At 66.1% G+C, this 14543-nt stretch overlaps 4 protein-coding genes across 4 annotated transcripts; 3 read left to right on the top strand and 1 right to left on the bottom strand.

Annotated features, from left to right (window-relative positions):
- Positions 1-1443: 1443 nt before the first annotated feature.
- EMIHUDRAFT_61344 (peptidyl-tRNA hydrolase) lies at positions 1444-1858 on the top strand (the record flags this gene model as incomplete). The annotated part of the gene is made up of 3 exons (XM_005775298.1): positions 1444-1516; positions 1585-1702; positions 1759-1858. Coding segments are annotated over 3 exons (291 nt in total), but the record flags the coding sequence as incomplete, so codon positions are not given.
- Positions 1859-3813: 1955 nt separating this feature from the next.
- Positions 3814-4932, top strand: EMIHUDRAFT_195368 (hypothetical protein; the record flags this gene model as incomplete). The annotated part of the gene is made up of 3 exons (XM_005775297.1): positions 3814-3824; positions 3926-4356; positions 4892-4932. 3 exons carry the CDS (start codon positions 3814-3816, stop codon positions 4930-4932), a joined length of 483 nt encoding a protein of 160 aa, XP_005775354.1.
- Positions 4933-6713: 1781 nt separating this feature from the next.
- On the bottom strand, positions 6714-6908 carry EMIHUDRAFT_60230 (hypothetical protein; the record flags this gene model as incomplete). Its single annotated transcript, XM_005775296.1, has 1 exon — positions 6714-6908. A coding segment is annotated over one exon (195 nt), but the record flags the coding sequence as incomplete, so codon positions are not given.
- Positions 6909-9393: 2485 nt separating this feature from the next.
- On the top strand, positions 9394-12774 carry EMIHUDRAFT_432083 (hypothetical protein). The gene is made up of 11 exons (XM_005775295.1): positions 9394-9999; positions 10078-10291; positions 10372-10646; positions 10718-10792; positions 10889-10964; positions 11032-11113; positions 11231-11620; positions 11704-11914; positions 12021-12215; positions 12327-12482; positions 12596-12774. The coding sequence occupies exons 1-11, from the start codon at positions 9469-9471 to the stop codon at positions 12668-12670; spliced, it is 2280 nt and encodes a 759-aa protein (XP_005775352.1). The 5' UTR covers positions 9394-9468; the 3' UTR covers positions 12671-12774.
- The last annotated feature ends 1769 nt before the right edge of the window (positions 12775-14543 follow it).

Raw genomic sequence — 14543 nt, 5'->3', positions numbered from 1 at the left:
CAGGCCCGCAACAACGGCGTCACGCCGCTGCACATGGCGTGCCAGATCGGCCACGTCGAGTGCGCGCGGCTGCTCCTCAAGGCCGGCGCGGCGGTCAATCAGGCCGAGGAGAACGGCGCCACGCCACTGATCATTGCGTGCCTCCGGGGCCACCTCGAGGTCGCCAAGCTCCTCTCCTCCTACGGCGCCTCCCGCGCCGCTACGCCCTTCGGCACGCCCGAGGAGGTTGCAAACGGTGAAGGCCACGCCGACCTCGCCGCCTGGCTGGTCGCCAGCCGAGGCTGGACGCCGCTCGCGCACCTTGAGAGCCTCACCGCCGCCCGCGCTCTCTCCCTGCTGCGCAGCGGCGCGAGCCTGCACGAGGGCGAGCCGACGCCGCTGCAGCGCGCCGCGGGCGGCGAGGGCGAGGCGGCGGCGCTGGTCCGGCGGGCGGCGGCGCCGTGGTCGCCGGCAAGCCACTCGCTCTTCCCCGCGGCGGCGCGCGCGCGGGCGGCGCTCCTCGTCCTCTCGCTCTACGAGATCCACGATCGGCAGCTCGACTGCCGCGATAGCATCGCGGCGCGCGACTTTGTCACGTGCGTGCTGCGCTTCGCGGTCACGCGCGAGACGCAGTAGGGGAGCACAGCAGTGGCTTGCCTCCGCCCGGCCAAAATTCTCGTAGTGTACCTGTGTTAGTGCCAGTGCGCGCCAGTCCTCAGTGTCGTGCCCGCCAGGCGTTTCTCTTTTCTTATTCCCCGCCATCTGAGGTCTGGGTTCCGCCTCCTAGCCGGATAGGGGGTCTGTTGCCACTGACTCGCGCCAAAAGCAAAACGCCCTACCTACCTACCTTAACCTATCCCCAGGCCGCGCAGCGATGCGAAAAAAGATGAAAATAGACGTACCTACATATTGCAGGGCCCTTTTGGGCGAAATAAGACCAACCTACCTACCTATCTGTTGGAGGGGGCAGCCAGGTGTAGACCCCCTATCCGGCTAGGAGCCGGAACCCTAAGCGCTGCGCGAACTCGTCCTGCCTCACGCAGAGGCCGCCTGCCCCTGTGTTTTCTTCTTGACTCGTATTATGTCGCAAGCCCGCGCCGCGATCCTGGGCGCCGGTGCTGGCGCCGCCGCCTCGCTCCTTCTCCTTCGCCTCTGGAGCACCTCTGCGGACGAGAGCTGGGATGACGTCAGCGTCGACAGCGACGGGGAGAGCGAGGATGAGGCAGACGCGTCGCAGCATCCGCCCGCTGTGGTGCGTGACGACTATTCGTCCACCGACGCGCCGTACAAGATGCTGCTGATCTTCAACATGGAGCTGTACAAGCTGTCTTCAAAGACAGGCGAGATGAAGACAGTCAAGATGAGTCCTGGCAAGGCGGCGGCGCAGAGCGGGCACCTGCCCTTGCCGGTTTCTCCTCTGCCGCCTCCGCCGCCGCCATCGACCCACTTTCTGCCGCGCCTAGGCACGCCACCCTCGGCGCGTACCGGCGCGCGTTGCGGCTCTGCCCCAACGCGGTGCGCGACTGGTTGCGGATCGGTCCAAATCACGGCGCCGAGGGTCGCGGCACGAGAGGCAGAGCCCAACCGGCCTCGCTGGGGCTGTAGGCCAGATGAAGATCACGGTCAAGTGTCCGACCGTCGCCGAGCTGCTGGAGCTGGAGAGGCGCTGCATCGCTGCCGGGCTCAACTGCTGCCTCATCCGCGACGCTGGGCAAAGCGCACTGTGAGCGCGTGGAGGGCGTGGTCGGCGTCTCTGCTCACACTCCGTGCTGTGAATAGGCATACCGAGATCGAGCCCGGCAGTCGCACAGTCCTCGCCGTCGGGCCGGCGCCCGCGAGCGCGCTCGACCCCATCACGAGGCATCTCAAGCCGTATTGAGCACTCATGCAGTTTGCAGGCGGCCAGGCGCCGGGTCCGGGGTGTGGGTCTCGGGCCACAGAGCGCGTGTGTGTACACAGACTACCGTGAACCGTGTACAGATCTCCATATAACAGGCATGCCGAAGATCGACCGCATTTCGCTCATATTTTATACCCCAACCGGAGCCGCTGGCCCACGCTCAAGCAGTGCGGGGCCAGAGGCCAGAGCAAGCTCACCCCACACGCGAGAGTGCAGCAGGGCCGCCCTCCCGTCCCGAGCCCGCCTCCTCCTTCGCCGCCTCCCCCGCCTCCGCGTTGGAGCTCTCGCGCGCGCACCTGACGCACAAAAGATCCGCTGGAGGCAGGGTCGCCGCCGCGGTGCAAACGGCCACATCTCGGCCGCTCTCGCCCACCCAAGCTGGTCTCGGCTAGTCTCGGCCTCCGCCTCTGGCGGCGGCAGCTTCCACTGCCGCCAATGCGCCAGCGCCTGCGCCACCGCCGCCTCCTCCGCGTTCGCGTCCCGCGCCGCCACCAGCGCCGCCGCGAGACGGATGGATGCGCGGTAAAACTCGAAAGGGACGGCGTCGGTGTCGGCGGGCGAGTGGGATGCGGCGAGCTGCGCGTACTTTCGCCGCCAGCGCGGGAAGGAGCAGCACTCGTAGTGCAGCACCACCGCCACCCGTGGAGGCACGGGCACCTGCCGTGGATGAGCCATCACTGGAGTGGTCAATGAGAACTAAGCACCACCACCTTCGGAGGCACCTGCACCGACTCGCCCCCTCCGACGCCTCCGCAGAAGTGGTGCGGCCTAGTCTCGGCGTAATCTCGGTCAACCTCGGGTGAGCTCGGGCGAGCTCGACTCCTCCGGAGTAGTGTTGTGCGCTGCCCAGCCGGCGCCAGGTCCGCCACGCCGACGGAGCCAAAGGACTTGCCGTTGATGTACGCGCAGTAGTCGCGAGGCGTGTGTCGGAAGGCGTAGCACGAGGCGAACGGGTCAGTGTCTTCGCCGCCGGCGGCGGAGGGCGGCGCGAGCGCCTCGAGGTTTCGCATGTGCAGGTCCTGCGGCGCAGTCGTGTCACGCTCGTGAGAGAGGCAGCACGCCGCAGCGACATCATCTTGGATGTGGCGAGGCGCGGCTCCTCAGCGGCCATGTCTAGGAAGTGTCTAGGGAGTGTCTAGGAAGTGTCTAGGAAGTGGGCTCCTCTGCGGCCATGTGCGACGCGAGGAAGGCGTGCAGGGAGGGCGTGCCCTCGTGGCAGTACACGATCTCGTCGTCGTCCACCTGTTCACAGGAGAAGCGCCGTGAAGAGGCGCCGCCCCGCCTCGCGAGCCAACTGTCTCCTCCTCCTTCGCCGCTCACGTGGAGCAGGTGGGTCAGGCCGGCCTCGCGGGCGCGCGGTATCGCCTCGGAGATGTGCGCCGCCTGCGGAGTCGGTGTGGCGGTTGGGCCATGCTGCGAGGAAGAGTGTACTGTAGAGTGTGGGCGAGAGCAGAGAGTGTGTGAGAGCGGGGTGTGTCTATGCGACGTCAGGAGTGCGGCGGGCCGTGGTGACGCTCCTGCCGGTCCTTGAGGCGGTGGTAGTGCCGCTTCTCGCCGCTCGACTCGCTCACCTCGATGCGCGAGGCGTGCGGCGATCTCCGCAGCGCATCGACGAGGCCTGCAGCACCGGATAGAGGTGAGCCAATTTGGAGAGGCACGGCTGAGCTCACGTGCAGCAGCCACAGCGGTACCTGGCGAGTCGTCGGCAAGAATGTAGAAGCGCTCGACGCGTAGCGTGTCGGCGTAGTGGCGGAGCCACGTGCGCAGCGCCGGAGGATCGCGCATCATGCACACGAGCCCGATGCGGACACCAGGCCGGCTGCTGCCCTGGTCGGGCGTCTGGCTGCGCGGCGGCCGGCTGGCTGCCACCGCGTGAGCGAGCGTGTGCTCGATAGGCTCCAGGAGGACTGGCGCGTTGATGTCCATGGCACGAAATGGTGCAGCGGTCCGGCTGACACCCATTTCTTTTCCCCTTTCTTCTACAACAAGAAAAAAATTTCGCTCCTCATCGCAAACCCTTCAGCAGAGTCCTCCTACGGGCCCCAGCGCCTTTGAAAACTGCTCCTCCCTCCGCTCCATCACCCTCCCTGACAGCCTCACCTCCATCCGCATTTGCGCCTTCTGGCAATGCTCCTCCCTTACCCGCGCCAAGTTCCCGGCAGGCCTCACCTCCATCGGCGAGTGGTCGTTCGGGTACACTCCTTCCCTCACCCGCGTTACCTTGCCAACAACCGCCGTGCTTGTGCCCGAGAGCGTGTCCAACGAAGACGCCTTCGATTTGGAAACCACCACCATCACCTACCTCCCGCCCACCAGCATGCGCGCCCAGGACCGACTCTTCTTCCTCTACAAAGGCGTTGTCGCCTACCAGCGCTGCCGCCCCGGCCTTCTCGGCTGGCTAGAGCGGGTCCAGATCAAGCTCGGCTCTTACGGCCCGGACGGCGCGGCGCGCAAGCGCGACCGAGAGGCGTTCGAGCGTGACTTTGCGCATTCCGCAGGCTCCTCTGCCTAAGCGCCACTCCAGTGCTGACTGACATGGACAGCTCTTAGAAGTGTAGAGACGTACTTGCGTTCTTCTTTTGTGTTGTTTTTTTCATCTTTTTGTGGAAGAAGAAATCTTTTTGCGTAACAACACATAAAACGTTCCACCTACTACTTCCTCGTGATCAACCCGCCCGGGGGGGGGGGGGGGCACCCTCCCGCCGCCTAGCCGCTCGCTCGCCGTTCGCTCGCACGCCCGCGCGGCCACCTTCTACTTCCTCGTGATCCACCGCCGCCACCCTCGCCTCACTCACCCCCGCCTCGTCATCCTCCCGTCGCCTTGCTCACTTGCCGCTGGCTCGATCCCTCGGGCCCGACTTTCTACTGTTAAACAAACTTCAGTTTGTGCTAGTGAACTGAGGAGAAGCGGGTCGAGCCTCGGCGCAGAGGGCAGCCTAGCGGGCGGGAACCCTTACCCCGCGCCTTCTGCTGACCGCCGTTTTGTACGGCGGGACCTCCGAGCGCCACGAGGCCCTCACACCGCTCTCGACAGCGTCGGCTCCGGGTGCTAACCACAGAAAAACTAAATAAAACTGTGATTCTGTGTGAGCTCTGTGTCTTGATTTGCCAACAATATACCTACATGTACAACAAACCTAAAGACAGAAAAAGCAAATCCTTGTTTGAAGGACGTGCGAGTTTGAAATCGTCCACATTGGTGGACTCGATCCGGCGAAACGCAGTGCGATGCGATGCACAACACTGGCGGTGGCGTCGCTGGTCATCGCAACGGCTACGAGCGAATGCGTCAACGCTCTCAACCCACAATTCGGCATCTACTCGGACGAGGACTGCGACCTCTTCAATGACGGCGCATGCAATGTCCCTACAGTCGCCGCCGCCTGCGAGCTCCGCTGCGGCCTCTGCACACCGCTCCCACCATCCACCGCGCTGCCGCCAATCCCAGATCCATCGCCACCGCCTCCCTCACCATCACCGCCGCCGCCGCCGCCTCCTCCTCCTCCTCCGTCGCCCTCTCCTCCACCTCCTCCTCCAACAGCCGCCTCGGCCGAGTGCCTCAACAGACTGGACCCCTCCAATGGAATAGTCACTGAGGACCAGTGTTACATCTTTACCCAGGCAATGTGCGTTGGAATGCCAGAGGTACGCGCCGCCTGCGAGCGCCGCTGCGGCGTATGCACCGCCTCTCCCCCGGCCTCGCCGCCGCCATCGCCGCCGCCCCAGCCGCCGCCACCCTTGCCGCCGCCGCCGCCGCTCCCACCCCCGCCGTCGCCTCCGCCGCCGCCCCTGCCTCCGCCGCCGTCAACACCACCCGCACCACCTCCGTCCGGCCCGCCCCCGCCCTCGCCTCCGCCGCCGCCTCCGCCGCCACCCTCGCCGCCGCCGCCGCCGGGCCTGCCGCCGCCGCAGCCACCACCACCTGCCAGCCCGCCACCGCTGCCGCCCTCGCCCTCGCCGCCGCCACCCTCGCCGCCGCCGCCCTCGGCGCCTCCGCTTCCGCCGCCTCTGGCTCCTCCTCCGCCCTCCGCGCCGCGCGAGTCCTCCTGCGTCGAGCTCATCCCCGGAGTGCCCTGCCTCCCCCGCGCCGTTCTGTACGCCATCGGCGGCAGCGTGGGTGCCCTCATCTTGGTGGCGCTCGTCTACTGCGCCGTACGCCACCGCCGCCGCCGCTCGAGTCGCCCGAGCCGCCCCGCCATCCGCTCGTCGCCTCCTCCCGTGCGGCGGCATTCCCTTGCGTGGGCCCGCCGGCGGAGCTTCGACTGGGTTCGCCACAGCTTTGGTCGGCGGGAGAGCGAGGCGACCGACTCGACGTATCCGGAGAGCGACGTGCCGCTTCCCGGCGAGTACGGCGTGCGCACGGCGGTGCTGTCCAGCCTCGCGAAGCGCGGCTCGCCCGACAGAGGCGCGGCAGCTCGAGTGGCGCCGCCTCGCGGCCCGGATCCTTCCCAGCACCTATACTTGGCAAGTGGGCACTGGGAGGGCGGAGGCGATCCAGCGGGTCAGCTACAGCGCGAGCCGTCGGCGGTGACGGGAAGGCTGTGAAGAGGGACGGGCTCGGGGTTCTTCTGAGGTGTGGCGTCACTCACACGTTTGGACGCGTGGGGAACCGCGGGTCGACCCGCGTCTCTGGACTCTCTGAGCTGTCACATGTGCGCTCTCACTCTCGCCCCGTGCGCCGTGGGTGCGACCCTCCGATCTGGTGGGCGTCTCTCTACTTTGTCGTAAGAAAACACACGTGGCTCTAGAGAGGAGCAATACGTTCTCACCATATAGCAATACGTTCTCACCTACGGAATTCATCTACTCATGGTTCTTGCGAGTACTTGCGGCACATGCTGCGGGCAAAGACGTTTGGCACCAAATGCGTGTGCTCGAGGACAATGCCCGTCATGGGATCGGTCCGCTTGCCACGGAAAAACCACGCCTCGATGGCCGAACGCTCGTAAGTTTGTCCGGCCGCGTTCATTACCGGGTCCGTCATGATCTCGAAGGAGAGCGGGCACTGCAGCTGCTCGAGCAGCTCGGGCGGGATCTCGCTCCTTGCCGCCGCAACCGCAACCGCAACCCCTGCTGCGTCCCCAGCTGGCGCCTGAGCTGGCGCCTCTGTAGCCACAACTGACGGCCCGGAGCCGAAAGAGTCTACCGTCTCCGATGGAGGAGGCGACAATGGCTCTGGCGCCGCTGGCGCCGCTGGTGGCGCCGCCTCCGCCGCCTCCGCCGCGGTCGCCGCCTCGGCCGCCTCGCCCGCCGCCTCCACCGCCTCCGCTGTCGCCTCCGGCAGCTGCGACGGCCCAGCCTCGCCACCGCCGCCCTTGCCCTTCTTCTTCTTCTTCTTCTTGGACTTTTTGCTCTCCTTGCCGCGCTCCTCCGCCTCGATCTCCGCCAGCAGCGCCTCGCCTCGCCTCGCCGCCTCGGCCGCCATGTGCTCCTCGATAACGCAGACGCACACTGTGTGGCCCTGGCCCTTGGCCACCTGCAGCGCGCTCCTACCTAGCGCATCAAGCGGCGCCAAGCTTGCGCCCGCCTGCAGCAGAAGACCCACAATCGAGGAATGGCCACTGACGGCGGCATGCATCAAGCTGGTCCAGCCGCCATGGCTTCGCTTGCTCATGTCAGAGCCATGCTGCAGTAGCGTGTCACATGACCGCGCATGGCCGTTTAGAGCGGCGTACATCAGAGCGGTCATGCCGTTGCCATCCGAAGCGTTGGCGGCTGCGCCACGCTGCAGCAGCACGTTGACAACCCCCTCACGGCCATTGGCGGCGGCAACCATCAGCAGTGTCAGCCAGCCGCTGGTGGCCAAGCGTTCACGCCAGTATGTGGAACCACCGCCGATGTGCTTCAGGTCAACTGCGATGGCCGCCTCGCGCCACCGCCCACGAATCTTGAATTTCGCGTTCGCGCACCCCTCGAGCCTTTCGATCCAAGCCGACACCGCCAACTCGTCGCCTCGCTCAGCCGCAACATACGCCTCGCGGTGCGTCTTAAATATCTCGACACACACGTCATGACCCTTGGCCTCGGCCATCTGCAGCGCCGTCGAGCCGATGTCGTATTCAGCCGCGTAGGCGTTGTCCGTACTGCGCACCGCGTCGTCTGCGCCCGCCTGAAGCAGCTGGCGCACGACAGCCGGATGATTGTTGCCGGCGGCGCGGATCAGAGGAGTGTGGCCGTTGCGATCCTTCTTGTTGATATCCGCACCGTGCTGCAGTAGTAAGTCGACCAGATGCGTGTGGCCGTTTTCGGCGGCCAAGAGCAGCGGAGAGGTGGCACTCACTTTGAGCCAGGAGGGGGTGTCATGAGGCAGCGCTGCGCCAAGGTCCTCTTCGACCGGCCCGCCAGCTTCGAGCCATACCCGCACCGAATTGGCGTCGCCGTTTGATAGTCCCTCCATGAAGTAGATCCTCCCAGCTGAACCATCGTTGCACTCCATTGTGATGACTCTGCGTTGGTTTTTCCTGCGGCGCAGCGCCCTCCACAGCCGCACCACCCTCCACGTTAACCGTGCCCGAAGAAGCGGCCGGCGCCACCTCGCCGACCGTCTCCTCGCCGCCCGCCGCTGCCTCGCGCTGACCCGCCACCACCACATCGCAGAAGTGCTCCCGAAACGCCTCAACGCACCCGCGGTGGCATTCCTGCTCGGCCCGCTGCATTGCCGTCAGGCCGTCTGCGTCGTGTGGAGCTGTTGCTGCGCCAGCCCGCAGAAGGCACCGCACGCATGCGGGGGACTCGCCATGGACGGCGGCCATCAACGCCGTCTCCCCGTAGCATCCCCGCAAATCCACCTCCGCGCCCTCGCGCAGTAGAAGCTCGACTACCTGTGCATGCCCGTAGCGGGCAGCCCACAGGAGCGCAGTGAAGCCACAGTCGTCCTGCAGGTTGCTATTCGCGCCGTGCCGAAGCAGCGCCTTGACTGTCCGGCGGTGACCTTCTTCGGCTGCCTTCATCAAGAGCGTGAAGCCGCTTCGGTTCTTGAGCTCCAGCGGCGCGGGACTGGGGCCGCCGTCAATTCTCACATTGACGCACTCTGCCCCGCCGCTGCCGAGCCACGAACACACCGCCGCCAGTTTGCCACCCCCAACTGCCGCCCGGATTTCTCTCGGAACACACTCTGCGGCTACCTCTTCCATTGTCACTCTGGGCCAAGCGCCCCTCCACGCGCCGCGCGTGCTTAGTTAGACCTCAAGCGCCCTGTTGTCGACTGTTGGGCGACAGCGCGTAGACGAGAATTCTTTTCCCCCGCACTCTTTTCCCCGTCCTCTTTGTTGATCGATCCTCCCCCGAGTCGAACTGGCAGCCACTCGCACCAAGGAGGCGAGGTGTGGCTACGTGACCCAGAAAAGGCCAGAGTCGGGAGCAACCCTCGCGGTGGGTCGCTCATATACTCAACACTCTTTTGAAAAGTGTTATTTTACAGTTCGGCGGTTAGTGGTGCAAATCTCCGAGAAACCCCTTGGTGGCATAAAAATAAGAAAACATCCAGCCCCGTGATGGCTCATTAGGTTGGTGCGTCAAAATCATGCGCGCCAGACCGTGCCCCATGTCGTGCGATTGAGTTTTGTAATAGAATTCTAATCATTGAGAAGATGGTATGGCTAACCAGCAAACCGGCGTCAACGAGAACGGATCCGGCCGTCGTTGCGGCCTGGTCAGTGCCGATTCTCGGCCTTCTTAGCGTACGCATCATCGAGGCCGGCGTGAGCCGTTTTGCCAGCATCGCCGTGGCCGTGACGGCGGCTGGCATGCTTCTCAACTACAAATCAGTCGACCGGTGGTTTTGGAGGTGGTGCATCGGCGACGACAGCGAGGAGCTCCACGCGATGCGCCGTGCGAGACAGGAGGCACGCCAAGTCTCCGCACAGTTGATTCTCTGCGCAGTCCTGATCTGCGGCTCCCTCTTCCACCTCTCTCGGCGTGACGTGCATGGGACGGCGGTCCCGCTGGTGATCACCGCTCTTTACTTGCTGCTCGGTCCCGTCCGGGTGAAGTACCTAGTCTACTTCATCAACGGCTTCGCCTTCATCTTCTTCTCGTGGCAGCGCGGCGGCGGCGACGAGGCCTTCCTCTGGTCGCCGGTGCTGATCCTGCCGCTCTGGAACCTGATGACGATCCCACGGGTGAGCACACGCTCTTCGCCCACACGCTGCCGATGTGTGCTGCACACGCGTCTCCCTGACTGCTCCCCGACCGCACAGGTGAGCACGCACGTGGCGCTGGAGCTGTGGCGACTGGCGGCTGTCCTCCGCTTTTGCACGGTGCCAGAGCTGCGGCTGGCTACCTCCTCGCTCTGCGTGCTCATCTTCACGGCCCGCGTGCTCGAGGCGAACTACGACCTCAGCCTGATCGTCGGCTGCCGCGCCGAGCGCCGCATCGCCGAGTGCGTCAACGCCGAGCGCAAGCAGCTCATCGGTGCGTTGAGCCTTTAGGGACGCGTCCACGACACGTCCGAGACCACTGACGGCGTGACACGTCCACGACGCGTCCCGCAGGCGTGCTGAGCCACGAGATGCGCAACCGGCTGGACGTGCTCACCAACCTCATCGCCGCCTCCGCCGCCCTCGAGGGCGAGGAGCAGGCGAGAGGCGGCGGCGGAGGCGGCGGAGGCGGAGGCGGCGGTGGCAGAGGCAGAGGCGGCGGAGCGGCGGAGGGTGCCGCCCCCTCCTCCGCACCCGCAATGAAGAAGGCGCCCTCCTCCTCCACGCTCGCGGCCCTCGCTTCGACGACGCTGGTCCACCAGAGCGTCTTGATGCAGAACAGCGTCGCGGTTTGATCTTTCTCGACGTCGAGACTGGCCGAGACCACTAGAGATGAGCGGGGATTTCGCCAATCTGGTAGGTCGTGCTGGACTTGCTCGACATCGAGACCCCGAGGAGGCCGAGCCTCTCCCGCGCCTCCTCCTCCCAGCAGCTGGCGCGAACCCTCTCTCGCGGGAGGCTGACACGCCCGTGCCCGCGCCACTGACACGCCTGTGCCCGCCCCGGGGTGTGTGTGTGCTCCACCCCGTAGGCCGACTTGCTCTCGGAGCCCCTCCCGCCGGCGCCGCGCTGCATGCCCCCGCCGTCGCTCGAGCGGACCCACCTCGGCCCTCGTGAACATACACCCGCCTCTGCCTGGGGCCTCCTCTGAGCCCTCTCTGAGCCTCCCTCCAGGCCTCGTGATTCACTCCGCCAAGCAGCTCAGCCTGGAGGCGCTCTCGCACATCTCCACCATCAACCTCGCCACCCCCTTCAGGTCCCCGCTCTCTCTCCTCTGGCCAGCCCTACGCCCACCCCCTCTCTCAGGCGAGCCCCCCTCCCCGCCCTGCCCCACCACCAGCCCCCCCGCCGCCCCTCGCGCCCCATCGCGCAGCGTCGAGGTCGACCAGGCCCTCCTGCAGTCCGAGGTCCTCACGCACCGCTTGCGGCTGCACTGGATCCTCCGCCACCTGATCGCGAACGCGTACGGCGGCTGCGGCAGCCGGCCGGGCGCGAGCATCCACGTGCGGGCGCGCATGCTCGTCCCCTCCGAGGCAGCCGCCGCCCTCGCCGGCGGCGGGCCAGAGAGCGCCGCTCCCGGCCGCCCCGAGGCCGCCACTCCGGGCGCCTCTCCGGACGGCGAGGCGGACGGCTGCGACTTGGAGGCGGGGGTGGGGTCCGCCCTCGCGATCGAGGTGGTCAACGAGGGCGTGGCGCATGAGCAGGCGGCGCTCGACCGCGCGCTCCACTCGCACCGGCAGGCGGCCGACTCGCACACGAGAAGGCGAGGCCGCCCCGCGCACCGCTACCGCTGCCTGGCCAGCGTTCGCATTCTCACTGGTCAGCACCCCTCCTTGTTCTTCTCAGATGGGGCGGGCACGGGCTCGGCTTGCGGCACGTGGCGGCGATGCTGCGCCTGCTCGGCTGCCCGCCGCTGCAGCTGACGGCGCGAGGCGACGTCGTGACCGCTCGCATCGTGGTCTCGTGCTGGCCGAGCGCCGACGCGGAGCCGCCCGCCGCCGCCGGTGCGGGTGCGGCGGCGGGGGTGGCGCCCCCGGCGACGCTGCGGAACGTGCTGGTGAGGGGCGAGGGAGGAGATGGCCGCCCCGCCCTCGGGCGATCTCGGGCGATCTCGGGCGATCTGGGGAGATCTCGGGAGATCTCGAGCGATCTCGCTCTCTCAGGTGGTCGACGACGAGGAGTTTGTGCGCGCCGTCACCGTGTGCGCGCTCGAGGCGGAGTCGCCCGGTTGCGAGGTCGTCACCGCCGAGAATGGCGAGCAGGGCATCGCCGTCTACCTCGAGCGGAGGCACGAGGAGCCGCCCCAGTTCGACCTCATCCTGATGGACATCCAGATGCCCGTGCTGACGGGCGACTTGGTCATCCTCTCCCCTCATCACCCGCCACCACCCGCCCACCCTCACCCTAACCACCACCACCAACAACCACCTACCACCCACCAACCCGAACCAACCCCGCCCCCACCACAGGCGGTCAAGCAGCTGCGCACCCTCGAGCGGCAGCACGGCTGGCCGCAGACCTGCATCCTCGCGCGCTCGGCAAACACAGCCGACGCGGACCAGGACTACTACCGCCGCTGCGGCATGGACGGCTGCATCCCAAAGTGCGGCAACGTCGCGAAACAGGCGGCATTCGCCCGAACCCTGCGACCGCCCCCTTCTCCTGCTCCCCGCTCCACGCGTGCAGCAGCTCCATAGTCCAGCCGCCAACCACGCGCGGCCGCCGCGCCGTTCGTCAGGTGCTCGACGCGCTCTTGATCAAGCGGCAGCGGCCAGATGCGTTTGTCAGGGCAGACCGCTTGCCCGACCACTAGCGGGCACTCTCTAGCTCGAGGTCCTTGCCCACTTACTTACGTAGTTCATCGAGGGATTTACGTTGCCTTGTTGACTAGCTATTCTCACGAGACAAAAACCTCGCAGCCTGCACTAAGAGCACTTGGAAGGCGGAGGATTTTTTTCTCGTGCGTGTGGCCATCACTTCCTTCCAAAATTCGGGCGCCACCTTCCTGTCGACTCCCGATGACACCTTCAAAGCCGCTGCCAGCGTGATCGAGCTGGGCCGAGAAGGCGACGGTCTGGACCCCGAGAAGGCGACGGTCGAGCCTCGTGGCATCCAGCGCAAGCCGTCGCCATTCCGCCGCTGCTGCGTGCGCGTTCACTGCTGCGTGGCCGTCCTCGTCGGCCTCGTCGCCGTCACTCTCGGCATCCTCCTCGGCGTCTATGTGTTGGGCCGGGATAAGGTCGAGTCCTTCATCTGCCCAGCCAAGGCTGGCCCGCCAATCTGCCACGCGTTCCTGCTGAAGGACAGCGATCTCTTCAAGGCTTGCCTCAGCGCATGCGATTCCGACGACGAGGCCGGTCAGCTCTGTCGGCTCGTCGATCGGACCCCGGGTCGGCTGCCGTGTACGCACAGCGTGGGCCTCTCGCCCGACACGCTCATGCGCAAGCTCGGCGGCGTTGACCTCCGCGATGCCGCTCACACGCCGTCGCTGCTGAGCGGGTCGGCACGTAAGTTTTTCGATATGCTCGAGGACCGCGGCCTGATCAACCTACTGATGACCCTGCTTGAGGACCCGCAGCAGCTTGGCAACCTTTGGTGGATCACCGCGCCCTACCTGCTGACGCCTTCAATCGGCGGTCAGCGTGCCCCAGACTCGATCTTTGCGGCCGTCGTGCGCTGGGTCATCAAGCGGCCCATCGTGCAGAAGACCTTCTTCAGCACGAATCCCGTCACGGAGGATGCGATTGCTGAGCTCCTCAACCTCGTCAACGGCATCGGCAAAGACGTGGATCTAATCTCGCGGTTCTCGAGCTACACCGATCCCGACGTCTTTAGCCCATTTGGAGACGTGTCTCTGGCCATCAAACTCACGCCGACGCCCGACGACTTTGCTGCATATGTGGAGAAGTGGTACTACGGAGGCGCCGGGATCGACCTCCGTCGCAACGACCCGGCCTTCCCCATCCTCAGCCGGCTCGCAAACTATTTCCAAAACTCGTGGATGTCGCACTTGCTCGTGTATGACCAGACCGAGGAGATCTACTACTTCTCCTGCAACTACACCCACCTGAGTGAATTGAACGAGCAGGGCAAGGCGCCGCCGATCCTCTTGCACATCATCACGCCCGACGAGAAGGAGCCCGACGAATCATCGACCTACCTGCGCGGCGGCTCGCGGAGCGGGCGACTCGAGTTTAAGATGGTCAACGGCACGCTCACTCCGCTCGGCCGCGAGGCGCAGTACAAGAAAGGCACGCTCAGGCCCGAGTGGCTGCAGCCGCTGGTCCATTGTGCACACAACGGCGCCCAGACCTACCACGCCGCACTTCACGTCGTCTCCGAGTCGATGGCATACGCGAGCCAGGACCTCGCCGTCGGGCGGCACGACATGTCGCAAGACCCCGTCTTCCGGCTCCTGAACCCGGGCGGCAACCAGACCTCAGCCATCAACTGGGCGGCAGATTCGACCCTCGTCGAGGTGAGCGGCCTCGGCTCTCGCGGCGTCAACGCGGACGACCTTAAGGCCTGGAAGAAACATGTGCTCGCTCCCCTGCTCACGGACCCCTGCAACTCCTCGCGGCACTCGCCGCGCGGGGACGCGGTGCCGGAGGACGAGCGGATGCTCTTCGCCACCACGCTGCAGCGTGCGCAGCAAATCGTCTGCGACGAGAAGAACCGCGTGATCC

This window comes from Emiliania huxleyi (assembly GCF_000372725.1).
Source record: "Emiliania huxleyi CCMP1516 unplaced genomic scaffold EMIHUscaffold_3, whole genome shotgun sequence".
Classification (NCBI taxonomy): Eukaryota; Haptophyta; order Isochrysidales; family Noelaerhabdaceae; genus Emiliania; species Emiliania huxleyi.
Note: the sequence above shows the minus strand (reverse complement) of the source record. Positions and strands in the feature narration are given on the sequence as shown.

Excerpts from the sequence above, each read along its gene's own strand:
- EMIHUDRAFT_432083 (XM_005775295.1), top strand. The coding sequence starts at position 9,469 with ATGGTATGGCTAACCAGCAAACCGGCGTCAACGAGAACGGATCCGGCC. Across the intron at positions 10,793-10,888 it reads CCTCCTCCTCCCAGCAGCTG|GCCGACTTGCTCTCGGAGCC; the intron begins GCGCGAACCCTC and ends TCCACCCCGTAG. Across the intron at positions 11,114-11,230 it reads AACCTCGCCACCCCCTTCAG|CGTCGAGGTCGACCAGGCCC; the intron begins GTCCCCGCTCTC and ends CCCATCGCGCAG.